We start from the raw sequence: 27,056 nt of genomic DNA on the forward strand, positions 1-27,056 counted from the left end.
GAGCTCGCAGGACCCCTTTTTTTTATACCGTCCAGCCTCAGAAACAGACCCAGCCACGAGCCCAGCCCACCTACCTTGAGATCTGCAGGGCTCCAGATCAGCAAAAAAAACACGAAGATGGAAACAAAACCCCAAAAAGGGGGGAGAGAAAGAAATAACGCGAGGGCTTCGGTCGCTCACTATCCCTGGGCTGTCAATCATTTCCCCCCCTTCCTTCCTCTCCCTTCACTACTTTAATCGACGCCACCAACCCCTCCCTGCCCTCCCGGTCCCCCCGCCTACACGCACACACACCACACACCCACACAACACACACACTGTGCCAACCCTACCCAATATTCCCCCCCAGTGCCTTCTTCATTACCGACTCCAGTGCTTCTCTGCACCTCAGCCATAATGCACAACGTTGAGGGCCGCCAGTTCACCCAGCATCACACTAATTAGTTGATAAAGAATTAAGTGGACCTTGAAATTGAAATTGGAAAGAAAAAATGAAATCCAAACCACTTTTTTCCTCCCTCCATTACAAAGTTTCCTTCCTCCTCTTGTCATTTCTCCATTCCCAGCCTCAAGCAGGAACACACATCACAGAATTCTAATTTTAATGGCGGATGGTGTTTGTGCATTCCAGCTCCGTCTGTATTTCACATTCTTCAATGTTAACAAGGGCAACTGCTGCTCGCGAGAGAAATTAGCTTTGTTTCGCATGCTGGCGCTTGTGTCAGCTAATGAAGTGATCTGGTGATATTCAGACACTGAATATGAGTATGTGAAGTTCGTCATTAAAGAAATGATAAGATATCCATCTTCAATGGTAAGTCAGAGTATGGCACCCACGCATGTGGAAATGGAATCAGGGACAGTTATGAAACAAGAATGTAGACATATTATTCCTCATATTCAGCTTTGCCTTTCTTTTTCTTGTTTTTCTTGCAGTGTGACACCGAGGAGCAGACCAAGACGGACAAGGTAAGCCTGCATTCACCGGGACTTCCTTGTGCTTGGATTTATTTGGGCTCTAGCAAGATTCAAAGATTAGACTTTCGTTAACGCAGAGAATGTAATGTAATTAAAATCAAACATTGTGTTAATAACTGTGTTAAAAGCCTTAATTAGCTGCACATTAATTAGAAATGGTGTAATGATGTGCAAAAATCTAAATCAAACTGTTCTGGGTTTTTAGGATTTAGATGACATTTAATGAAACTGCTGTGACAGCCATGGCCAAGGGTGTAGACTTTCCTTTGCTGGAAGCAGAGCACTTCCATATCTAAGTGTTGGCGTACCTGGTCTGTCTTGTCTTTTCCACCTTTGTGCACAGTCTGTTTTGGACACTCTCCAGAGGTACATTAACACAATCATATACAATCAGATGCTGTCGAGACACGTGGGTCACCAACAAACCAGTTCTCCAGGTTTAAAGTAAGGGTGGGGAAATCGATACGCCAATATTGTTTTGATACACGGATGCCGAGAATCAGTCTTTCAAAATATATACTTTTGATATTGCAAATGCAAATATAATCTTTTGGTACAATTGCTAGTCTATTTGAGGGTGCTGGTTTGGTCATGGGTAAACTCATGTGGGCTTGACCATGTAGACTCTCATACAATCAGTTCAGTTTGACAGGTGCATGACTATGACAGTGTTGGTCAGTCCTGTCTGCTTGGACTGGCAAAACCATTTTTGCTGCAATACAAATGTGTGAAAATTAGATGGTATTGTGACTTAAGTATCATGAGGATGTCTTGGAATTAAATAGTTTTCACTAGAAATGGTCAGATTAGTTTTTGAGGAGCTGGCGTAATGGTGGCTATAATGAAAAAGGTTCACTAAATTCTAGAGCTCTCATGCAGTCTGGAGCAAAATCTTTTTCATTATCAGCTGTCTCTGGAAGGTGTCGAGTTAAGCCGGACTCACCCCTATTATTGTTCTGCCACTCCAACAAGGCTAACATTTCTCCTTCTATTGGCAAGTTGAAATTCTCCAACTAGATGCAATGTAAATGGATACAATATAGATATATCAAACATCATGGCATACCATATACTAATGAGTATAGTATACATACAGTATAAGAGCCATTGTAGATACAAATAATAATAACGGAGCCAGGGGAGGAGAGTAATATTCAGAGAAACAAGTACAAAACTTGTGAGCGCAAAAATACGTGTTTCCTTACATACATTGATATGCCATTGCACTTTATTCTCATGTGTCATGACATACAAACTACTTCTATCTTCAACTACCCAAAGGGGTGTGTCTTTATTTCTGCACAGCTAACACCAAAAAAGCTGCAGACGTTACTCCAAACACACAGCGTCACCATAGTTTACACAGTGACGCTGTTAAGGGGTGGTGTCAGTGTGAATGGGAGACCACAGGTTATGGTGAATTATGTCCTTAGAGTTTGCTGAGGAAAGGGAAGTCTGGCCTACTCTGCTTGGACTGCTGCTCCCGCGACACGGCCCAAAAACGTATGGATGAATGGACAATGGGCAATTTAATATGTTTTTATCACTCGCGACTCACGTAACTGTAATGTTTAAACGGTTGCATCTGAGGTGTGAGGAGGTTGGTCAGAACATGCAAAGTTTCTTAACCAAAAAAATCTAACATTTTCCTTTTAATTTCCTTTGGACTTTATAATCTACTACGATGGCCTTTATCCGCCATTGTAGTATACCAACCATAATTTGTCCTTAAAATGTACAGTTGTACCTTTTTAATAATGGCTTCACATTTGGTGTAAGCCAGAATTGATGCATTATATACCCAGGATGCTTCTACTGTAAGTTTCCACAAGATTGTTTCCAATTATTTTGTGCCGCTCCAGTTCTAATATCCAGGTATTCACAGTTTGAGCGTAACTCCTCGATCCTAAGAGCAGCTATATCATCCAATGACTTCTAACAGAGATCTAGATCCACTCTAATGATTTAGTAATGCCATTTGCTTGTGGTGTTTAGGACTGTGCAGCAAATTGAGTCATTACTCAGTGTTGTCGATTTAAATTGCTCCTGTCTCGTGGCAATTCCTTTTTGTTTCAGGAAGAGAGGGAGAGCATGGTAAGCTGTTATCCGGCCCCCAGTGACTGTATTAATTCACCCTGGCTCACGTTACGCTCCTGATGAACAGCTCCGACTACACCTTCCTGTCATTGATTAATTGTGTGTTAAGGTAACAGAGGAGTGAATTAGTAAATAAGGGGACCCCTATGACAGAGGCTGACTCATGTGTTCCTCCTCAATGTGAGGGAGTAATTGGAGCCCCCCCCCCTTCCTCAGTCTACGTCACTCTGCCACTATCTGCCACTGCCGGCGGCCCGGCACCCTGCGCCCACCGCCACCGCTGCCGTTTAGCATTCTGCGGGCCAACGCGGTCTCCTTTACAACGCGGCGGCGGAGAAGGACGCGGGAGAGCAAAGTCGTTTTAATGGGTCAAATGTATTCAGATGAGGACAAAACGGTGGCTTATTTTGGTCCCCCCTTCAAAAAGCAGGGAATGGAAAAAGTGTTCCCAAGGAGAAATCATGTTCTGCTCGGTGTAGAAGGCTCTGCCGTGTCGGCTGGAGCTGCCAGACTCTGATAAGAGACAACTATTCGCATCTCAGGGTGTGTGTGCCACACATCCTGCCTGGTGTGTTTGTGTGCGAGTGTGTTGGAAACTGTCAGAGCATTTGCTCATTATAAAGTGACCTGTAGGACGGGGCCCTCGCCAACATGACAGGATAATAGCATAGTGGGAGACAGGTAGGAGGCAAGGCTCGCTGCAAGCCGCTGTCGTCACACAGCACAGGTATTATTAGCTCTGTATGTTTATCATTAGCATCTCTGCTGCGGCCCCCCCATTACCACCGGTCTTCCTTTCCCCTGCCTCTATCAAGTAGTGCAATCAGAGCTCCGATCATGAGAACACTTCTGCTTCAAAGGGAAACGCTGTGTGTGGAAAATGTGACGTAAATACTTTTTCATAGCGTGTTTTTTAATATTTGATCATTAACGTGGTCGATTGTCTGATTCCTTATTACACAAAAGCCCAGATAAACTACAGTCTCTAAATCTTACAGGTCATTCATTCCTATTATGTTGCAGGTGTAAAATGGGATGATTCACCTTCTTTTCATCCTTACTGGGCCACTTGGGCCAAAAGCCTCTCAGAGCTTTTTGCTGGCGAGGATGTCCACGTGTGTCTGTCCCTGTCGTGCGGCCTTGGCCCATCTTCCACTCCTGAAACCTGGACCGTCTTCAAAATGTGCTCTTGCACTCATGCTCCGTACACTCTCACCCTTTTGTTGGAACCCAGACAGGATCAGATGGTCATTTTCATGAGGTCTAGGGCAGGGCCGACCCCGTACATTTGGAGCAAGCTTGTTCCCGGTTACGATGCTCCGCTTTACTGGCAGGAAGGCACACTTAAAAATGAGCTCCGCAGCCTCAGTTGTCCTTCATGTGCATCCACCAAAGGCCCCATAAACGTTGCCTGGTTTTAATGGTGTAGTTAACACCAACAGGTTGCCCACCATCTGAGGCCTTTTAGGGGGGGCATGTGTATGATTCCAGAGGAAGAACCTCTCCAAACCCATTGAGGGGAAGTATGTAGAATATCAGAAACATTCTGTGCCTCTTTAATTTGAATTGTCCTTTTCAAAAAGGTATGCACTGAAACATTCACTCAGCATTAATCATTTCTGATTAGAAATTTAACAGCGGCAAATATCTGAACCTCATCTCAGCAGTCTTTGTATATTGTCAAGAGCGCTCAGGTACCCTCTCGGTCCTGGACTTGCTAATGCTTAAGTGATTTTTATGCTAGTAAGTGGCACCTTAAAGTGCCAATCAAACAGTTCAGTATGAATATCTGCTGGCGCTCAAGTGCTTTCTCCAGTTTAACTGTTCATCGCTGTGTAACTTAGGCCCTTCCGTGAAGACATTGCTCCGTGGTTGTAATCTGCAGGACTTTATCACTCACGCTGCCGCTTTATTTATTGACTCTTTCCATGCCTCCTGTTTTTTTTTTGTTTTTTTAATGGCGACCACACCTTTCCTAAGTGTTATTTACTCACTCTATCAGCAACCCCGCGCTGTAAATGCCATTTTGAAAACGTTTTGCGTCTTATTAATGGCCATGCAACAGAGTGCTGTAATTTGCCGTGCTTTCCTCTTATTGGAGGCGAGGGATCTAAATGGGTGCTTTAGAGCAGCCCAGAGAACCTGTTTGTCCTTGACATAAAATAAAGATCTGAACTGGTAATATATTTTCTGTTTCTCTTCCTTTATTGTGTTGCTGTGTTTGCCCTCAGGCAATTACAGCAGAAGAGTCGAGTTTCTCAATCACTCTGGCAGCGCTGCACATAAAACCATTTATACCCCCCCCCCCCTCGAACCCTCCCTCTTTCCCCCGCAGTGGGAAGGATGAGTAATAAAAAGGAGAGAGCAACTTGTCAGCGTTAAAAGATTATGTGTTTTGCCCCCCTCCAAAGGAAGAGAGTAGTGTTACAGGCTTGAGTGGGTGCTCGCTAGGCCGAGGCTGAGGCTGATTGCACCAAGAGTACCCTGTCAGCCAGTGATTTGTCATGTACTTTATCATCCTTGTCACTCCGCAGAGCGGTTGTCATAGGTAGCGGTCCCGCCTGCCCCCTCCCCCCGCTGTGCTTTGTACCCAGTCAGTGTAGGAAATTTGTATTTACTTTGAGGGAGTGTAATTTTGTTCGCTCATGGATAATATGACCCTTAGCGGAGCTGGATTCACGGGTTATGTTGAAGTGCATATTTTCCGGTAATGGTAGTCGTACATCATGGCTGTCAGGCCGGGGTTAGGAGGCAAGCACATTACAGCTCCATTTTAGCACTGCAGCATCTGGGATATTTTCCATAACCAAGTATGACATGACCGCTCTGCGGAGGTGCATTAAATTTTCACTAGCATTTTTCCCTCCCCCCAGCAACCTTCTGTTGGCTTTTCCCCCGGTCTGGGTCTCGGGGCTGCCACAGTGATGGATAACCCCGGAATCCCAGTAGCCCTGGCCAAGGTTTAGCGGGTGTCACAAGACCTACAACGCTCCCCTCCATCCAATAACCGGCAAATCCCTGCTCCCTCTGTGGCGCATGCACACTGGCCCACGGCTCAGCATTTCAGCCAATTCCCGAGCCTCCACTCGCCTCCACACACGCACTCTAACAGAGATGCAATGAAAAGAAGAAGCGTATTCCCCTTTGAGAAGTCATTTAACAAGTTCCTGTGGATGCGAGAAGCAAAAGAAATGATGGACACCTCAGGTTTTCGTAGCCTCCAAGCAGTTTTTCTCCAAGGAGGACAGATAGATGGACGTGTGAATCTGTTAAATCCGGCCACCTTAGTATGATGAATAAAAGATCACCCCACCCATGGCAGTGCTTGTGATGGGTCGACAGCGTGGCGCTGTTGATTCCCTTCTTTTCTGTTCTTTCCTACCCTTCTCTTGTTCCCCTTTATGATTCCTCTCTCCTTGGCAGCAAGGTCAGCAGTAGTAAATGCCACCTCTTGCCATTGACAATGGCCGCCTCCCTGTCCGATAATCAGCAGGGTCTTCAGAGGTGGGCGAGCAGGCGGAGCTCATTAGGGTGCCACAGATGAGAAATTAATGTGGAGATTCCAGGCCTGGCAGAGAGCCGTGCTGATGGGCCCCGGGCGGGGGAGGTGGGGTGGGGAGAGGAGGGAAAGGGGTGTAGGTGTGGGTGGGTGGATGGATGGACCCTGTCTGATGGATTGCCGGGTCAGCAGGCAGCAACACTCCCTAGACAGTCCCACACATACACAAACATACACGCACACAACCCACCGCCTGTCCTCCCCCTCCACCCTCCCCTTCTCCTTCCCCATCTCCCAACCCCCTTGTACTGCAACTCATCCCCTCCCCTCCACCCAGCAGTACAGTAATGACACCGTGGAGTGTAAGGCCACAAGAGAGAAGGTCAGAGGAGAGACATTTTCACCCTTTGACTGACACACTGGTAATTAAATCGAAGCGGCCTAATTGACACAAATTTCCATGTTCCTTTTTGTCCTTCTGAAATAAGATGGTGACAAAAGGGGACGATGTCCAGTCTGTCTATGCACTTCACAGGTTTATTAATGTGTTGGCGATACTCCTCTGCCAGCAGATTGTTTTGTCTTCATCTCCACTTGGTTACCATTGACTTCAGTGTGATAAATCTTCAAGCACACAAAACACAACAAAAAGCAGCATAGCCATTGTTGCATTGGAGGAGACTGACAGCCGTGGTTGTTGCAGTGACCGGGTTTGCTTGCCTCTGGGGCTTTCACCCTCTTCCATCCTCCACAGCAATGGTGGAACCCATTGCTGTTCGTGTCTGACGATGGCTACGCTTCTGGGGGCAAGTGGCTATATGTTCTGGGGTTCCGGTGAAGCCAGCCGATATCCGGGCCAAGACTTTTCCTGCGCTGCTCCTTGTTTACAGTCCGAGTTGCGAGACTGGGGTAAGTTGAGAGGCGACGTGGACGACGGGGATTGTTTCACAAGTAGGCAGTTAAATCTAATTTGAAGCAATAAAATGTTCAATCAATCCGTGGGTTCCCAGAATGCATTTCGGTCAACGCATTGTACCTTTGCTCTCCACACGGACTGTTTCACCTGTATTCAACCAAAACAGAACACTTCAAATGACGACGTCTTGTCCCGGTTTCTACAGCTTTTACATATGAATGCAGAATCCATTGTGGACCATTTGCAGTAGCTAGCTCCAGCTTGCAACCCTCATTTTCCCAGCTGATTATTTCTCATTCTGTCACAGCACATCTCCGCTTGCTAACACTCAGTCTCAAATGTGTACATATTGTGTTTTTAACATTCAAGCCTTTAAAGTTCATATTGTGGGAAGAACCCTTAAAGCTACATGTTGCAACAGCAACTACTACAAAACGATCGCACAGCAGCACAAGTTACCAAGATAGGGCAGTGTTGGCAATGCCGTCCTGCACTACTTTTAAATCCCCTCATTTTAACGGGAATTTCCAATTTGCCGAAACACTCCTGTTCACTGTTAATACATTTGCTCACAATTGCATTCAATGCATGAGTGGTTTAAGTCTGTCAAGCTGTCCACAGTTCAAGAAGGCAACTTGTTGCTCTGTATTTATCCGAAGTGTCTGAGTTTCCGCAAGTTCTTTCCCAGGCGCCTCAGTAATGTGTAAACTCTACTTCTGGTATGTTAAATGTGTTGATCCATTAAATAGCCGTTGAATGGTGGAAAGAAGCCAAGTGATGAAAGTTTTTGGTTGAAGCATTTGGACCAATGAGGATTGCATTGACACAGCAGTGTCGTGATGATTGTTGGTAAAGATGCACCTTTATTCAAAAGCATGTGGAATGCAATCAAAACCTATTTTTCATCCACAAAAAGCCCCACTATGGCTTTTCAGATGCCTGTTGAGACACAGAATTGTTGAAGGTTCACTCTTACCTTGAGACGTGATATTATACAAGCCCTAATGTGTTACACTTGCCTCTAGAGTGCTCAACCTCACCATTCATTTATGGACAACAACAAAAAGCTAATAATGCACACGTTTGAATAGGACAAGGTTGCCAAGTCCTTGGAATTGAATGGGGGGGAAAAAAAACACGTTGCAGCAGTGAATCATGTTTCAAAGGCAAATGATTCAATTCCCAGTGCAAGCTGAGAAACACGGGGAATGGAAAATAATTCAATCAGCAACACAAACCATAATATGCTGTTTGACTGAGATGCTCACTAATAAATCCATTTCCATCTTTCTTGACCTGGAAAAGAAAATGTCTCAGGCAAATTGTGTAGATATATCAAAAGGCTTTATGAGATTGGCCACATACAGAGAGGCTTGGAAATGGAAACAAAACCACAGTTAAATAAATGTTAAGTCCTGTGTATATAGAAGTAGAATGTGGCAGTCATTTTTCCACTGTTGAAGTTGTGCACACATTATATAACAGTTGGGCTTCTTGGCAGCGAGACTCGTTTATTAATAGGATGTAGATGCATGGCGTATTATTCCTTATTAACTGATTGAACTATTTTCATCGCCATCTGTTAAGCACATCATTAGCTCTCCCCATATTTCTAATAATGTCACTAATGTTGTTTTAGCAGCTCAAAGCCAAAAGTAACACCCATGATGCCAAACAAGTTGAGTCAAAACTAAATACATTTTCTTATACAATTGACGGTGCGCATTAATGAACTTACTCCGTGTGGTGCCATTTGTCAGGTGCAATGGACAGACACGAGTAGAGGGCTGCTGGGTAGAGGAGTGTGCTGTGACGTAGTGTGTACGTAGAACCCTCTGGTCATGTTAGGCCGCTGGATTTGTGGACGATCAAGAGTGAGCAGCGCCCCGGCTCCTCGGGTGTCTGTCCTCATCTCTATTTATGAGGCGGTGTTGCCTGTTACCCGGTCCTTTAATAATGCATGGAGTAAGACCTTGGGTTCAAACCAGTGTCTCTGGAAACGGGCTGCTTGTGAAAAAAAAGAAAATGGTTGTTGTTATGCAGAAAGCCCTTCGCTCTGGTCTCTCACGCTCTCTCTCTTCATCCCCTCACTGTCTCTCTATCTGCCCTCTCTCCCTGCTGAGAGTGAGTTCTTCGACACACCAAGGTTAAACTTTCTCGCTGCATTCGGCGGATGTCTGTCAAGGCCCGGCTCACCTGCACCTAAGAGCCCCCCCCCTAGCAACTGGCCCAGTGACTCTCACACCAACCCTCTGCCCCCTCATTGCCCCTTTTGTCAAGCCGATGATTTCTGCAGCCAACTCGCTTCAGAATTGACTGGCCTCCTGGCTCTGTGTGTCTCCACTCTCCACAGTAACCTCAGCTCAGCCACAAAAATGGCTTTAATCCCGCAGCCACGGCAGTATATATTTCTCTATGTGCCATTTGTCAAACCCAGTGCACTCAACACAAAGGCTGTAAATGAAGCCACATTAGCAGTGCTGCAGACTGTAATGCAGTCTATGGCGTAGTAAACATGTGATCAAAAGATCTGTGACATGTTATGATGTTATATTTGAGCTCCCCAAGTGTACTTCTACTTCCTGCTTGATATGTCATTAGTGTCCTTTTAGGCTTACAGTTTTCGGTTGTGTATGCTGTACTTCCAGTGAATTATCTGTTACTCCAACTGAACGATATGTGAAGATAATGTGAAAACTGACTCAACTTTGGGATTGACTAAAATAGTCTTCCAAGGATCCGTTTGTCGAGCAATATTGTAGTCACGGAGCGAAGAGAAATTATTATGCACCACAGAAATGTATAATAACTGCAGTGGAGGACCACATCCAGCTCTCCTGCTGTGGAAACCACCAGAGACAGTGAGTCACTACAGAAGAGGTTCCTAAATGAGGGAAATGGAGAACAGGCTTGTCAGAATGACAACGCTGTCCCAGCATGCATGGCGGCAGCCACAAACAATCCTAATGACATCAGGGGCTCTGAGGAGGGGCTGTATGCTGTCGGCTCCAGGGCTCAGGCCGCCAACCGCCCCCGACACGCACACACACACACACACACACACACACATGCGCATACACACATCCTGCCCTTCCAACCACCACCACACTGCTTGTTAGAGGCAGTGTAATTAGGTGGCTGAGCTTGTTGCAAGTAGCCCAGGTCACAGAGGCATGTCCAACCCTTGTCCTGATTGCTCCTTGGGGAATTATTGACAAAACACAAGGACCATTGCATGTTGGGCTCTAATTATGTGTACAAGACATAGACAGCCCCGGGGAAATTAAATGAAATTCCCCAGCTTGATGGGTCCTCCACACTCATGGGATCCATTCTGTTTCTTATTAAGCTCAGCCATTGTCTGGCTTTATGAGGCTGCTGTGTGCAGCTAGGCACAAGCTAAATGCTTTTAAGTGTCTCTCTTGTCACAATGGCAATACATCAATGGAACTCATGGTGGAAAAATTGCCTGACATTTGCAATCTACACTGAAAAAAGTGTACGCAGTAAAGCAGCAGATATATTTAACCAGTGCTCACTAATATTGTAAATAGAGGGTGTGGAATGGAACACCTGCATGGTGTTTTCATTGTGTAATCAGTTTCTTGTCACTGCAGCTTTTGGCCTGGACACATCCAAACACCTCTGCTCTAATTCCCCTGGCCCAGATACTGGACAGGAATTGATAGTCTCCTGCTTGTGCAAATGAAGTGATAAGGGGTCTCACCCAGATTACACAAGGCCTAAGTGGCACTGAGAAAGCTTATGGAGATGAATGAATTCATGAGGCCGCCTGACAGATTCTTAAGAAGCAATGTAATAAGGGATAAATCAAACGGCTAACATTTTGCCTCTGAATCATTTCAAATTAAAGCAGAGGGAGATGGCAGACCTCCCGGGAGCGGGTGAACTTAAGTATAGAACCGTGGCTGACCCTTATGTATATTTCTCTATCATTAGAACGCCCTAATGGCTAATGTACAAAAAGGCTGCATAAGCAGCAGTAAATACTCCATTCCTTTTGATTTCTGCACAGTTGGGTGTTAGCTGTCTTTGAATTTCCAGACTGTGGGGGTAGGACCAATCCTAGAGGTCTGCCTAGATAATTCTTATCAGCATTAATAATTAATCATATTATTGTTTTAAGATGCTGGAACATCCAGGACATAGAATTAAAAGTTCCAAAAGGGTTCTTCCTGAAGGGCTGCGATTCCCAGAACGTTTGTCTCTTAGTTGCGCTCTTTTTTAAAGAAAGAGTCTTCCTTTAATAAAAAAACCTTTTTATCCAAAAAGGAAAGAGTTCTTCCATGATTGTTGAAATCAAAGATTGTCATAATAACACACAGCGTTCATAAAAGGTTCTACCAGGAATCAAAGAGGCTTCTCCTAGGGGGACAAGGTAAAGAGCCCTATGTGGTTCTAGTTAGCTCCATTATTTCTAGGAATGTAGCTGTGCCTCACTCTTATGTAGAAAATGATTGTGTTGTAGCTACTACACCATGTAAGCTGGTTAGGAGGAAAAAGCATTACAAGAACAAAGTGAATAGCATCCAGGCACATGTCAAGGCTACCGATCGCATTTGCTGGAGCATCATTATATGGCTTCTATACATGGCTCCAGCAAGCGGGCACACAATTAGGTCAGATCTTCCTCTGCAATACTCTGGAGGACCAATTGTTGCCCACTGTGATTATCCTTCATTGATTGCTCATATGAAAGTTTGTACAAGCGTCTGACAAACACAGGCCTTTATGAAACCGGAATCATACATGAAAATGCCAGGTCCCTTCCTCGATATGACCCGCAACACCACAACATACATAGCTCTCTAGTCTATTAAGCATGGGGCAGAGCGAGCGTTGCATCGGCCCATTCCAACCAAGGCCCACATGCCCCCGGGCTATGCAGACAGCCAGCTCACTAGTACAGTGAGCACCAGCGCTCTGGAAATGTTACCAATGTTACCAGCAACCAGAGAATATTGGCAGAAGATGCAGATGTGCCGGCTGCCATGCTCCGAAGGCCAGAGAAAAGAATGTGATGTGTTTCACATGGCAAGTGGAGGTGAGTCATACTGACACTGCTGGCATTAATGATGTTTCTGCTTGGCACAGCCACGCAACCAGGGGGAGAGGAAGAATGTGAGCATGTAAACCAATGTGAGGCTGGCGCTTGGCGTGAGCTGTCACGCGTACTTTTCACTGGCATTACAGTTTCTACCATCCATACAGTCGCTGCTCAGACGTCGATATTGTGATTGTTAATCAGTGCCAAGCATCACCCAGTCCATGTGTATCCTCTCTTCTTCCTCACACGTAGAAACGTGCCACGACAAGCACACGCATGCCAGGCATACAGTTCTAAATAACAAAGCGAAAGACATGTGCCCTTTGGGTGGTGCGATAGCTCATTACCTATGAGCGACCTTCCATCTGCACTCATGGCTGCTCTGGGAGCCATTATGATTATGATGGAAATCTCACAAGCCATTACTGGGAGACAGCACAGGGCTCACTGCAGACACACTAATGGAGTCATTTGTAATTGGAGTGAGGGAAATGACTCTGTGAGCTAGCAGTGGCTTTGTTTGATGGAGTATGGAGGAGCACATACTCGTTTTGACAAATGAAACGGGGTTAGTTGTCTATGTGAGCTTAACCACTGTGCTTCCTTGATCACGGCACACACACACACCATCCTCCCTTTCTTGTGTCCAGCAGTGACCTAACTCCCACGAGTCTGCTCATATTCTCTTTTGATGGGGAGGGGTTAGGCCTCAGGGTTTGACCATCAATCTCTGAGACCCACAGGACGTGCAGGACGAGTTATTAAAGGATACATTTCTTAGAGGTGATAATAGTGTTGGAATTGACTGGTTGGGGTTGGATGGGTCACCTTCTAAATCTTAGGATTAATAGTGAAACACATGCTGATCGCTGAAGTTATTCAGCCATGACTAGAGGGCAATAGCTCATGGGAAGGTCCCCGGAAACTTTTTAGCCTTCGGCTGTTTTGTTGGTTGTGCTTTTCTTCCGGTAATTTATCTGCAACTACATGAAATCCATGTTGATCCTCTCTCCCTCTTTACAGAGACACTGTAGAGCATTCATAACTTATCTCTCTTCCTCAGTTTATTCCAGCGACATCTGGGAAGTTAACTGCTGAGGTTTATTTGCTATTTCTCATTATTTTAATTAACTGCGATTTCCCCGCTTTCTATTCGCATTGTCCCCACAGCCTAGCTCAAGACGTTAAGTGTGATTTGCTGGTTATGCCCCAATTCCAGGAGGATTAGAAAAAAAATGTGCCGTTGTGGTGAAACATTAGTTTGGCATGTGTTTGCAACAATAACAGCAAATGTTTAATAAAACCGAGAATCATTTCTCTATTTTAGCATTGGTGCTGGAATGGTAATACAGAGTATGAGACAAATATGATTTTAGAAGGGACAAAAAGAGAAATGACCACACAAATTGTAAACTATTGTTTTTTATTTCATTGCATGTAAAGGAGATGGACACAATAACAAGAACACCTATCTGCAGAATACTGTAATCCATTAGAGTCCGGGAATTTCGATGTTTAGTTTTTGTAAATAGGCAGATTAGACAGAATATTAAAAGATAATGCAATCCATAGGACATTCTCCCTAACCTGCGCTTGTGATTATGTCAAACTGATTTAATAATAGACAAGACACACATGGCTGACTCACCATGTTTTGACGTTAGCCAGACTTAATTTTTTTACAGAGACATCAACTGATTGTTTGACATCATTGTTTTTTTTTAAACACCTCGGTTCGAAAAGGGAGCAGGTGAGCTACTGCATAATGCATCCAATTCTGCATGGCAGGTTCTCTGTGTTGTTAGTCCACACCCTACTTATTAAACCAACAAGACATTTAACTGCATGTTTATACAAGGAAGCTCCCCCAGCAGGAGCCTGACGGGGTACGAATCAGACAGGGAGATGGGAGGAGGATGTCGGGGGTGGGGGGTAATAAGATTGCCCTGACCTGGGTGATTTATAGATTCATTTGTGTGCTTGTTTAGGAACCCGATCTGCATTATTCATGTCCACTGAGGACATTAGCTGGTTAACCCCTGCTCAGGTTAGGCCACATTATTTTAATGGCCATGGGAGGGAGGAAGAGGGGAGAGCAGCCCTCATTTATTCCAACCAAAGAGCTATCTCCTATACACAGAGAACAGGTGGGGCCAGGGCATTATTATTCAATTACGTCTGTTAACGGTAAACAATGCACAGCCCTTTAAAGCTCAAAAGAAAAGGATAATTGGTAACCAAATACACGGCGACTTTTGACCACACGTTCCATAATTTATGTCGTACGACACCTGTCATGCACATGGTGCGACATGGTGCGACCGCAGTGTCACTGTTTTTCTGCGCATGTAATTACTATTCATGTCTGTAATGATGATGCCTTGTAGCCATAAAAGAGACTGCAGCTTTGACACAAGGCCACATTTGTCATCATCTCGATGCATTGATGTGACGGTTATTAGTGACACACCAAGCTGCCACAGGGGGAAAAGAACGACAACAGCACAGCATCAGTTAATTCTGATGTTGTGTTCCCTTCAGCCTCATGTCTTTCTGGGTTTACTGTTTTTATTTTGGACAAAGTCTCCGCATCATTTTCAACAATCGCAGGACTGCTTTGTACGCGGGGGGCCTCCCCACCTGCAGTCACTGAGCGGTGGTGGTTAAGGCCTGCTGACGCTGACATGCCTGAAGCCCCGCCCCCTGCTGCTGGACAGAGCGCTAACGATTGTTTATTCAAAGTTTGACAATATTTAACCAAATTGCTCCAACTTCGACATGGCACTCCCTTGGATCCCCAGCAATACACCCGCAAAGTGTGATGTAGATCAGATGAGAGAAGAACAGACAGACAGGCAGACAGGCAGACAGACAGACAGACAGAAAGACAGACAGGCAGACAGACAGACAGACAGACGGACAGAAAGGCAGACAGACAGACAGAAAGACAGACAGACAGACAGACAGACAGAAAGGCAGACAGACAGACAGGCAGACAGACAGGCAGACAGACAGACAGACAGACAGACAGACAGGCAGGCAGGCAGACAGACAGACAGACAGACAGACAGGCAGACAGACAGACAGACAGACAGACAGAAAGGCAGACAGACAGAAAGACAGACAGACAGACAGAAAGGCAGACAGACAGAAAGACAGACAGACAGGCAGACAGACAGACAGAAAGACAGACAGACAGACAGGCAGACAGACAGACAGAAAGACAGACAGACAGACAGACATTCCTTGCTTTATAGTTAGATGTCAGCAATCAGTATGTAGTTACCTTATCATACTTAAAGATGTTCTACGTCCTATCTCAGCACTATAATATTTAAATACTACTGTAAGAGACATATCTATGCTGTGATATTTGTGAATTATCCCTCTGTTCTGTATCATAGGATCCTTTTACTTTAACAAATGACACACACATATGCGCACACCCAACGCACCCCAGTTTAAGGGAGATATGATAGTTTTCCCTCCGTCTTCCCGGTGAGGATGATCCACCTCTTTCTGAGCTCCTTTTTCTCGTCTCTCTCTGGGGAGAATGCCATCATGCATAAAGAAAGACACGGAGAGAGGCAGCAGCATATGTCTGCCGCGGTGGATGCGGCGCTGACAGGCCGGGCTTATCGTCTCTGCAGCTCTTCGCTACAAGCGTGATTACCGCTGACAGCTCCAACTGCTGATAAAAGCGGGAACATTAAAGAAAACAGAAGAGCCGCGAAGTCGACGCACCAGTGTGTCTTCTCATCAGGCCGCCCCCCACCCCTCCCCTTCCCAAACAACACCTCCAGCAGCTCCCTCTATTCCTCGCCTTCCCAGTACCCCACGCCACGGTGTCAGAGCTGTCGAGAGCGGGAAGTGACATCACAAGAATTTGCCAGCAGTCTCGAGGCTCATCAATGGCAGCGGCAGCCTGTCTTGTGTCAGGCTTCCCCCAGGCAAGCTGTGATCCAGCCCTCGACTCCACACATCAAGACTCCTCGCCGAGGAGGGGAGGGAAGAAGGGAGAGAAAAAATTAACAGAATGTTTTTCCGTCTTGTTAACTGACAGCATCGTTTGTTAGAGCGCTGTCTTAGCAAGTGGAGTACGTGGAAGGCTTTCAGATTGGCAGCGGGAAGACTTGGCAAGCGAAAGCATGGTGAATTATTGAGTCTGGATGAGGTGTCAGAGCCACCGCGTCGCTTTGCGTGGGTTTCCAGAAAAGCCTCTGAGGTGTGATAGGAGAACAAGTGTGGGAAAAAAAAGTGCATGATTAAAAAGCTGCAAAGATCTCGGGGCATCGCCTTCTTGGGCTGGACAGAATATTTGTGTTGGTATGTCTGTATATGTGTGGATACTGTACATAATTACTTTGAACATCCAAGTTAAAGAAATGGAACAAAAGCTGTGGCTCGTTTCCTCCAGAACTACTTTCTAGCCTGCCAGAGTAAGTCATCTGTTCCATCTCCTGGGTAAATCTCCCATCTCCCGGATCTGGCCCTCTGTCAGCTCATTTGGACAGAGAGCGGCTGCCTCGGCAAAGAATGCTTTTGATTCTCTTTTCATTTATTTGAACTGATCTGCTGTGATTAAGAGCTCCGTGTCTCATTATTCTCTTTTGGAGAGGAGCGGGGCATTGCCTTTTGCCAAAATATTTGAATGATTAGGGCCCAAGCACGGGCCATGCCAAAGCAACGGCAAGCATTCACTCTGCTTATTAGATTCACTTAAATGCTGTTGTAAATCATCGCTGCCAGTGCACGCTGCCAGGCCCGGGCTCTAGTTCGAGAAGCCTCCGGTGCCAGTGCCAGAGCACAGTGTAGAGCCACTAGAGGCAGCTGAGGCTGGCGGTCTGTGCTGCTGTTTGTTTTACCTCGGCCTCTTTATACAGCAAAATGTTTGTTTGACCAGTTTTGGATTCATTTCCCAGATGAAAATGCAATTAATCAAGCAGCTGGGAGACATGGGTGAGTTTGAGAAAGCTGATCCTGCTGCATAGAGGTTGAAACCACCAGACGGCAGCTGGAGATGATTTTTTGCAATTTCTTAAGACATGCGTAACGATGACTTCAACTTGAAGGCACGGAAACATTTATTAATACCAGGACGCCGCTGTTTAGCCAATCCCGATCGCTTTTCTAAGAAACAATTGAAGTGTTCAATGTGAAGGGGCCACATCGCCGCCTGCGTGATTGTGGTCCTGAGACTGAATCAGCATGATTAGCACTAGAGTTAAACCTGCGTGACATTGTATTGTTCAATTCGAGATTGGAATGAGGGAAAAACAGCAGCTTGCAGCGCACTTAAAGAAAAATACTGGCTTCGGCCTTTCAAAATACCCCTGGAAGCTCAATCAGGCCTTCAATCCTGGCACATTGTCAAGAAGCAAATGCAACAAATCAGAACATATTGTTCCTCAGGGGGTGTAATGAGAGCCTTTCAACCATGAGCTCCACTGCTCTACTCATGCCCTCTTGGTGACAAACTGACTCCATCGCTTTCTTATTCATATTACCGCAGTCATGAAAAGCCATCTGTGGTGATATGGCATCCCTGTATATCATTTGGCGACTTCTTCTCCCACAAATAACATGAAGGGTGTGTCATCTGTCTGTCTGCTGAGGTTAAGGTCAGCGTGCGATGATAAACATGACAGGGATTTCCTCGGACCTGAATGGCGCCAGCTTTGGCTTCTGGTCGGGCGCAGCTTGCTTTTCAATAAATGCGATAGCGCAAAGGAGGACAGATGAGGCTCCTGAGGTGTGACGGGGGCTGAGACGTGGGGGTAGAAGAGAAGGAAGAGGATGGAAGGGGACAGGCAATTTAACAGCGGCTGTGACTCGGCAGGAGGGGGAGATGTATGGCGCTCAGCCAGCAGAGCAGTGGAAAACAGTGGTCCAGACTAATGATCCACAACCTGATCGTTATGGCCCCCACAGAAAGGATGGGCACAAGGCGCAGTTCCCTGGAAATCAATTCCCAGGAAGCGCATGAGTACTAGTTGTAAATCATGGCGCTATGGAAGGATGGATGGAAAGCGCTGGGGATGAAAGGAGAAGGTGGCTGTGGAAGAGGAGAATGGGGTAGACAGGGAGCTTTCTAGGGCGGATAGATGGACCATGAAGGGGGAACTCTTTCGATCATAAACCCTGAAGGCAAAATTACTTGTGCACCCTGCACACACCCCATCCAGCAAAAGCAAACCAATGGTGTAGCTGTTCCAGCCTCTTGCCCCTCAGCCACCCCTCTGCTTGATGGCTCCATTGCAGGTTGAGGCTGAGGTTTAGAAAAGTGTTCCCAAATTGATTTATATTCCCCAGTAGAGCCCCATCAATCCTAATGTGAAACTAATGAAATCAGTGGGTGTTGAGGAGAGACGTGCAGGTGTGCGTGCAGGCCTTTGTGCGTGTGCGTGTATGTGTTTGTGGCAGCGGTGGGGGGGGGGTAGAAGGGCCTTTAGAAACATATCATGATAAAGAAGGCATTGATCAGGGGGAGTCCAATGATGACAAATGCCACAGCTCTGCGATAAACAGCCTAAAGCAACAGTAATGGGATTCAGTACCATCAGCCAGCGAGTCCTGAAGGCCTTGAGAGTGGCTGGCTGTCTAATTCACATGGTCGATAGGTTTCAGTTTAATTGAAGCTTTGTAGTAAAGGTTTCAGTTAACACCTTTATTGAACATGTTTTAAAGGCCAGACCAATGCTGGTACATGTTTTTGTCCATCAACCATAAATTGTGTTTGAAAAAATGTATGTAAAAGTCACTGGTTTAGTGATTACATTTTAAAAACCAGCAGAGCAGCACGGCGTAGCGCCAACTGCAGGCCGAAGGTCTGTCCGCAGGAGGCTGGAGTCTGAACCGGCATGATTGTGTCTGATTTGCCGGAGTCCGTCCCGGTATAATGGATGATAAACAATCTTCCTGCTGATGGGTTATATAGAGGCATCTGCATTTAATTGAGACTATTTCATAACCAGCTAAAGTTTCTTCAAGTAATTTAAAGGGAATTTCAGTTTCATACAACCCCGATGCTATTTGTGCAGTTTCTTTTTTTTCGGTATATCGGATACATTATCAAGTTATTTGCTTGAATCTATCAACATTGCTAAAAAGAAGAGGAGTCAGATGGCTTCAAACAGACCCGTCGTTAGTCTAACTGATTTGGGGGAGAAAGATGAACGCATCACCCATCTGTTGTAGACATCAGTCACAGTTTGCAGACCACTTTGTGGTCAAACTGACTGGCCACACTTGCAGAAGTTGTGCATGCACATAATTTCCCTGTGCAGTGATTATTAACAACATTTTGGGTACATTAACTTCGGGCTTTAATTAAATTGTTTCCATAATCTGGCCAAACTGCTCTTGCAACTTTCTCCATCTGACTTGTTTTTATTGATGTCGCAGTGTTCCCAGATCTGAGCAATTACTTTGACATTACTTTGACATTACTTTGACTTTTACAACCGAAGGAGGTGATGGCCAAAACTCCTAAAACAAGACCCAAGGTTTCCTTTAAACCAATTGCAAGGTATTGGGCTGTGCACCTGTTCAGAATCTTTGTGCACAGGCACCGCTAATGCCAGTAACACACATGTGTCACCCAGTGTAGCCTGGGTCTAAGAGTCTCTATTAAATGGAATAGAGACCATAACCCATAGACACACATTGCAGGAAGAAGAACAGAAAGCTAATCAGGCCACAACTTCATGTTTCATCTCCTCCTGCCTTTAAGCTGCAGCTCCTGCTGCTTCTCAGAATGTGATGGAGCCGTATCAGTTTCAGCAATAACAAATGAAACCATCCCCCTTTTCCCATTCCCACCGTCGTTCTCTCCACTTCATTATGCAGGCAGCCTGACGCTATTTGACAGAATGGGCTATCTGCAACCCCCAGCTGCAGTCTCCCTCTCACTATCATCGCATCGCTGGCAGCTTAACCCCACTGCTGCCTGCCACAGTAAAGCAGGGAGGATATGATGACGATGCTGAGAGAGAGAGAGAGAGAGAGAGAGAGAGAGAGAGAGAGAGACTCCCCAGCACCTATGTAGATGTTTGTGTTTTTGGCATCACAAGTGTTTCGCTGTGGAATTAACTCCTACCATTGCAACCTACATCACATTGAAAACTGCAAAATGTTCACATTTATTTGACAATAGCAACATCCTCAGTATTGAAAATGCAGTATGTGAGTGTGTGACTTCAGTTAATCAGGCAGTGTATAACATTCTGTATCTCCTCCTGCCGACAACACACAAATACAGTCCTGGTCAGGGTTGACTTGACCTCTAAAGCCGAAGTTCTACAACTTGTGTCCACGAGAACACGAATGTCCGCCAGGGTTCAATTTCACCACTAGAGGCTGTATGTAGGATCTGTGCACTGACAAGTGGGAGCTTAGCGATTGACTGTGTTCCAGCGGACAGTACAAACAGTCTGATGGTGTGATGTCACTCGGGCTGCGCGGCCCCTCGTGCATTGCGGCAACCATCAATCACGCTTAACCATGCATGCTTAGGGTGCGCTTTCACCAGCCAACATCTAGTCAGGTCAAATCAAACTAGGTTTGTTTTGGCAGTTGTGAGCGCAGTAATCGTACTCTGGTGCGGACCAGTACAACCAGTCCAAGCCCGCTTGCGTGAAGTGGTCTCGGACTGTTTCCAAGCAAAGCCGAGTGCGGTTCGATTGCAGTGAGAACATAATCAGACCAAAATGCGGGGGGTTGTTGAGATGGACCCAGGTAAAAGACATCGATGCTAACGTTAATGCGAGAGGACTGACCACGAAAATAGGTCTGTTTATAAAGTCATGCGGCATTAATGAGAGGGATGCATGCGCACAGTAGATCAGTGCAGAGTCTAAGTGAAAAAGACAACAATCATAATTAAAGTCTTTGATCCCCTGCAGAGACGTAGCAGCTTTCGAGCCTTCGTACACAGCAAATACATATTTAGGATTTGGTCCCCTTTAATTTGTGCTCTGTGAAAACCGAACCACACCTATTAATTTAATTTGAGTTGGACCAACCCAACAGATGCAGCTGCAGCGACCCAGATTATGTACTGTACAGAGTCTGTATGCTGAATTCATCAGCATGTCGTCTCTCTCATAAACAAATACTTGTAACAAGATGGCATCCAGTTCAGTCTCCCGAGAGCTGTAAATGAGCTTAATGAAGAAACAAACAAACATCTTTCAGGGTGAGCCTCAGAAAGCTTCAGGTCTGGCATATCTAATTTGTAGGTTAATGTCGGTGCAGGCTTATTTATCTGGGTTATCCTCCTCTCCAGATAATTAGATGTGCACACGTAGCATTATGGACAATGTCAAATAAGGCCCTGCTCATGTCTGGCATTTGTAACGTTTATAGTTTCTGTCCTTTTATGTCATGGGAGCTTAATGTAGAGTCACTGTCACTATATTAGCATTAGACTGATATTAGAAAGAGATTGCTATTGTCGGATTTCCCTATAATTTCATTTACTGACATTGAATTTATTACTTACAAAGATGACAATCTAATAAAGGATGGGATATCGTGCTGGATATCCTCAGCAAATAGCCAGTTTGACTGTAAAATGTATTTGCTCATCATGTGCTAACGATGCATGATGTGGAATCATCGGTGCCGGCTGGTGCGTTTTGGATATAGTGTCATAATGAGCACGGTCTGAGTCTTGCCAGTGACAGATCTTCATTCCCTGGACTTGGCTCTGGTCTGTCTCTCCCTGTGTGTGTGTTAACTGTCAGGTGTTGGGAGCCAAACTGCCGTTGAAGTTTTTTTTTTTATTTCACGCTGTCTGCTTTTGATTCCTTTTCCCAGAGGTGTTTTAAAAAAGCAGCTTGATTGTTAGTGACAATCAGCCGCTCTGGCCCTTTTTGAGCAGAAGGTTTGATTTAATCGCAAGGCTGTCATTTATTATTCTGGAGCGGCAGCCGCCCCTGTGAGGCCTGGGCCTGATCAAGCGCCTCGGAGCTGTCCCCAAGATCTCACTCTTTTCCCTTTCCCCCGTTATGTCTAAATCCTCAATACAAATCGCAGTGTTTCGGCTCTCCCAGTGGGGCCTATTACTGCCTGTGGGGCATTAAAGATCATTAATAGTGCTGTCAGGGAAAGAGAGGGAGAAAGGGAGGGCAGAGAGGGGAGTGTGGGGAGCGGCAGTGAGTTGCTTAGCTGCTCATAAATGGAAAATTAATACATCTGCTTCATTAATGCTGCCTCGTGTTTGATGTTTGTTAGCTGGCAACTTTAATGATGTAGGTTTGAGCCGACGGGGCGCTTGACTAAATTTGATTCCTCCAATTAAGTAGTCAGGCTTCTTCTCTTTTGGGAAAATGGTTAGAAAGGAAAAACTGCTGCCTAATTATGGACTCCAAACCTTCAGTTTTGTGGCTCCTGCGCTTCTTTTTTTCCCCTCCTCCGTTAGCAACTGATTGCAGCGATGCGTTCATCAGCGATGGCCCGCAGTAAGTTGTTTACCGTTCACTAATCAAGAGGAAATATTTTAATCAGCGCCTGCAACTTTCTTAATCAGTAACATCAGCAAACAGTCTATGTTAATTGATATATAGTGCAAGGTGATGATAGGCAGTCTTAAGTGCAAATGAAGAAATGAACCCCATCAAGGTTCTAGACCAGAGTAACTACATCTTAATCGCAGCCTCGGATATCGAGCACGCAGGAAACATAAAAGCCTCGGAAAGCTTTCTTCTTATGCATGAATTCCACCCCACCATACATAAAACAAAACCACTTACAGCCCATGAAAAGAAGACGCTTTCAAGAAATAAATGCAAGATATTGTAGAAAAAACACATTTATCTGAAGATGAGACCATGCTTTTATGTATTTGTACTTGAAATGGAGTCCAGAGAAAGAAAGCGGGCTAAAAAAACAAGGTTGGGAATATACAGTATGTGTGCATTGTGCACGCATTCATTTGTAACGATGTTACCAACATTTGTGCACAATTCATACCAAATCCTTCAATCTCGTGACCAACCCATGGTGAGGTTGATGAGATGTCCGTCTGTAGATCATTAGCTGAGACGACAGTCACAAAGAAAACAAACAGACCTTAAACACAGTGGATTCATATATTTGTATTTACATGGAATGTGTAAATTGACTAGCTGCAGAGTCAGGAGGGAATAACACGTTCCAATGATTCCCATCAGTCACTTCTTTTATGTGTGGTCAGCACTGTAGAAGAAAATGGTTCAACAAATGGCTTAATCTCCACTTCTGCCATTAAGCGAAACCATATACATATATACATGCACTGTATTCATCAGCAGAAATTCAACTAAAAATATCTCAGTTTAATAGTCCTAGAAAAATCTGTCTGCAAAAGAACCTCATTTCATGCCTGCTGGAGCCCCAGATTGAAGTAGTGAGGAGGCAGAAGATCTATAAGCTGTGTATTCGCTCCCACTTTTATCTGTTTTAGATAATAGTTTAGCTCTAAAGTAATAAGTAGTAATAATCAGAAAATGAATCATGAAGGAATATCTGTTTTGCATCCTTCAATTTACAATAATGTAGCTTAGAATAGATATATATTTAGAGATAATCAATAACTAAATAGCGATCGTGAACTCATTGATTTATTCATTATCCAGGTTTGTGGATATAAAAGGGCTGGAAGTCCGAAACAATGAGGATGTAAACACCCTAAAAATCCAGCTGAAAGAGTTTTGTTGCAAATCTTAACATGTTTAAATTACAACGTAAAGTATCAAATATCCATAACTCTAACCAGCATGTTAATACATTGTGTGTTTGGTCATGTCTACCAATAGGTCGCTACGTTACTGCCAGTTATCTTCTACCCGATTGGCCATTTTGTCCCCTTGATGTGATGAGAGACAGATGGTGACACCTCCATCCGCAGAGGACCGACCCACTCATGTTAAGACTACAGTCAGCCCATCTGACCATCTTCTTTGAATCATTCAGCACATCAATAGTTGCAGCCGTTGCTCTATAGAAGCGCGTTGGCTTGGGACAAGGTATATGCTGGTCTGCAAGCAGGGGAGAGCGTTGGAGGACTCGGCCTCAGGCTCTGCAGACCTAATGATAATAGTCCCTCGTGAACAACTGGCCAGCTAAGCACTTTATTCTCTCGTCTCCCCCGCCCCCATTTTTTCCCTCTGATCCTTCCACATACTTCCCCATCCTATGCTTCAGATAACGAAGGTGAGATGTAGTTGAATCAAAATATATGCAAATGAATTTGAATCTTATTGTAGTTATGTATGGTGTTGTACTATAGTAGACTTAATGACTGTATAGTATGTGATATTTTTTAAGCATCCTGGTTTCACTCGACAGTGTCGGTGATTGTTTTACTTTCTATTTTGGAGCAGATTTGATACACAAATTGTCTTTCACTTTCGCTCACATGGTGACGGCTGAGCTGGTCGCTAGCAGCTAACAGCGCACATTATGTCAAAAGAGCCGGCGGAGTGTTCGCCTGAGGGGGAATCGGAGGGTTGGCGCCACGTTGCTGCGCCGGCGCTGTTGGTCGGGACGCGGCTCTCAGCTGTATCTGCCGCTTTAGAAGCGCACTGCTTTGTTCACGTGCACTAAACGCACGGCACAGCAACGTCAACAAAGCCAGGGGAAGCTGGGTTTCCAACACACACACACACACACACACTTGATTCTCTGCTCAGGTACACAGACTGCACTGTGTCTTCACAAAGCCAAAAGTTGTTTGATGATATATTTATGCTCTGAATCTTATATTTTGCACCTGTACACTGTGATTTCTTGCTGATGCATAACTCACATCTATTATCAGTGTAAATGAGCCGCCGACTTTCCTGGTTAAACGGGAACAAAGTGGAAAGTGCGCTTGCAGGCATGCTGAGGGAAGACGAAGGGAGCAGAGAGGGAAATGAGAGCTGCATACAAACAAGCCATTATTAAACACAGTTCTTCTTAAAGCCGCTTTCTGAGGAGCATCGAGCCCAGAGCACTTTAACTTGCCAAAAACAAGCTCTTTTTTTGTGCTTTGAAATTAAGATCAGCGCAGGATAAAAAGCTCAACACAGGAAAGCAGAAGGATGCTTTATTTGTTTACCATGCGGCAGGCCGAGGGCGATAGTCAGACTTCTCTTCATCCACAGGAGAGCTCCTGCTTGGCGGCAGCGCCGATGCAGCACATTGCCTCCCACCAGCATTGCACACAGCGCCATCTGCTAGGACCTGTTGGCTTGTTTGTTTTCCAGAGCAAACAGCAAATCACTTCTTTCCTGTTCCTGCTTTTTACCATATGCCGCTGCCTGTGTATCAGAGCGAGGCATGTATATTAATGAAGCTAATCAAAGACGCGCACACAACCACATCTGCCAGGGGAATTTTCAAATGAACGCGCCCGCCGCTTGATTCATCACGCCGCTACCCTCGCCTGTCACCGTGGCCACCTTTTGATGAAGGTGAGACAGTTATAAGCTGCAATCATCTGGATAAAATGTTTGAAGTGAAGCAGAAACTAGCATTTTTGTATAAAAAAAAAACATGTTTAATGTAAAAGGCATGATAAGTGGTTAAAAGTGTAGTGCTTGTACTTCAATATAGTATTATGTATTATTATTATGTCCCCATCATTGCCACTTAGTAGTGTGTGTGTAAATAGACTGTACCGAGAAGCTTAACCAATTAGCACGCTGCGCTTATGTGGTAAATACAGCTGTATATCTGAGCATATGCACACAGTGATATGTCCCAACAGCAGGCACTGCCTCACAATTTAACTTTCAGCTAATGTAGATAACGTTTGAAAGTCTTCCCGGTGCATCGCGGTGTTCAACAGACCCGCAGACCCCGGTGTCACTGCAATGAGAGTCTCTGTTAAACAGCAGGAGCAACGCAGCAAAGCAATGTATCCACGTACAGATGGCAAATGATCCTGCCGACAAGCCGCTGAAATCCACTGAGCCTGTCAGGTGCTCACAGTGAGCCGTTGTTTCCAAAGCACTGACCTAAACATCATGGAACCCATCGCTGCCATGTTTATTCGATTTAGAAATCGTGATTTGTTTTTCATAGTGACTGTTGCATTGGAGACGTTTGTGGACTTGAGTCATGCTCATGATATTTTACGGCATTATTAATGTGGACATACATGTATCTCTTATTAAAATTGCCTCCATTCCCTATAAAAAGAGTTAAACCTACCCATTTCCACCAATATGAACTAGGGTGCAGGTTACTCATATCTTATTAAAAATGTTGTGTATATTATCTTGTGCTCTATCAAAAGGGACTTGTCGAATGTCTTCGCAACCCACGTCTCCTGAAACATTGGGAAACTGTGTAACTTTCCCAAACTGCCAATCCAACACACTGTTTGATCGTCCCTTTTTAGTTTTATTTATTTACTTTTTGTGGCACTTGTCGTCTACGTTCAACACTATGAATGCCTTCCTGGAGAGCCTGCCTGGAAATGTGTGCCATTATCCCCATATTTCAACGATAATGATGAATGATGAGAG

At 45.0% G+C, this 27,056-nt stretch overlaps 1 protein-coding gene across 1 annotated transcript in view; it reads left to right on the forward strand.

Moving 5' to 3' along the window:
- Window positions 1-27,056, forward strand: part of auts2a (activator of transcription and developmental regulator AUTS2 a) — a 280,101-nt gene that overhangs the window by 183,463 nt on the left and 69,582 nt on the right. Inside the window, exon 4 of the mRNA XM_034550142.1 lies at window positions 937-969. Coding sequence (XP_034406033.1) covers window positions 937-969 — 33 coding nt within the window. The remainder of the gene's footprint in view (window positions 1-936; window positions 970-27,056) is intronic.

The sequence above is a fragment of the Cyclopterus lumpus genome, chromosome 14, assembly GCF_009769545.1.
Source record: "Cyclopterus lumpus isolate fCycLum1 chromosome 14, fCycLum1.pri, whole genome shotgun sequence".
NCBI classification, from domain to species: domain Eukaryota; kingdom Metazoa; phylum Chordata; class Actinopteri; order Perciformes; family Cyclopteridae; genus Cyclopterus; species Cyclopterus lumpus.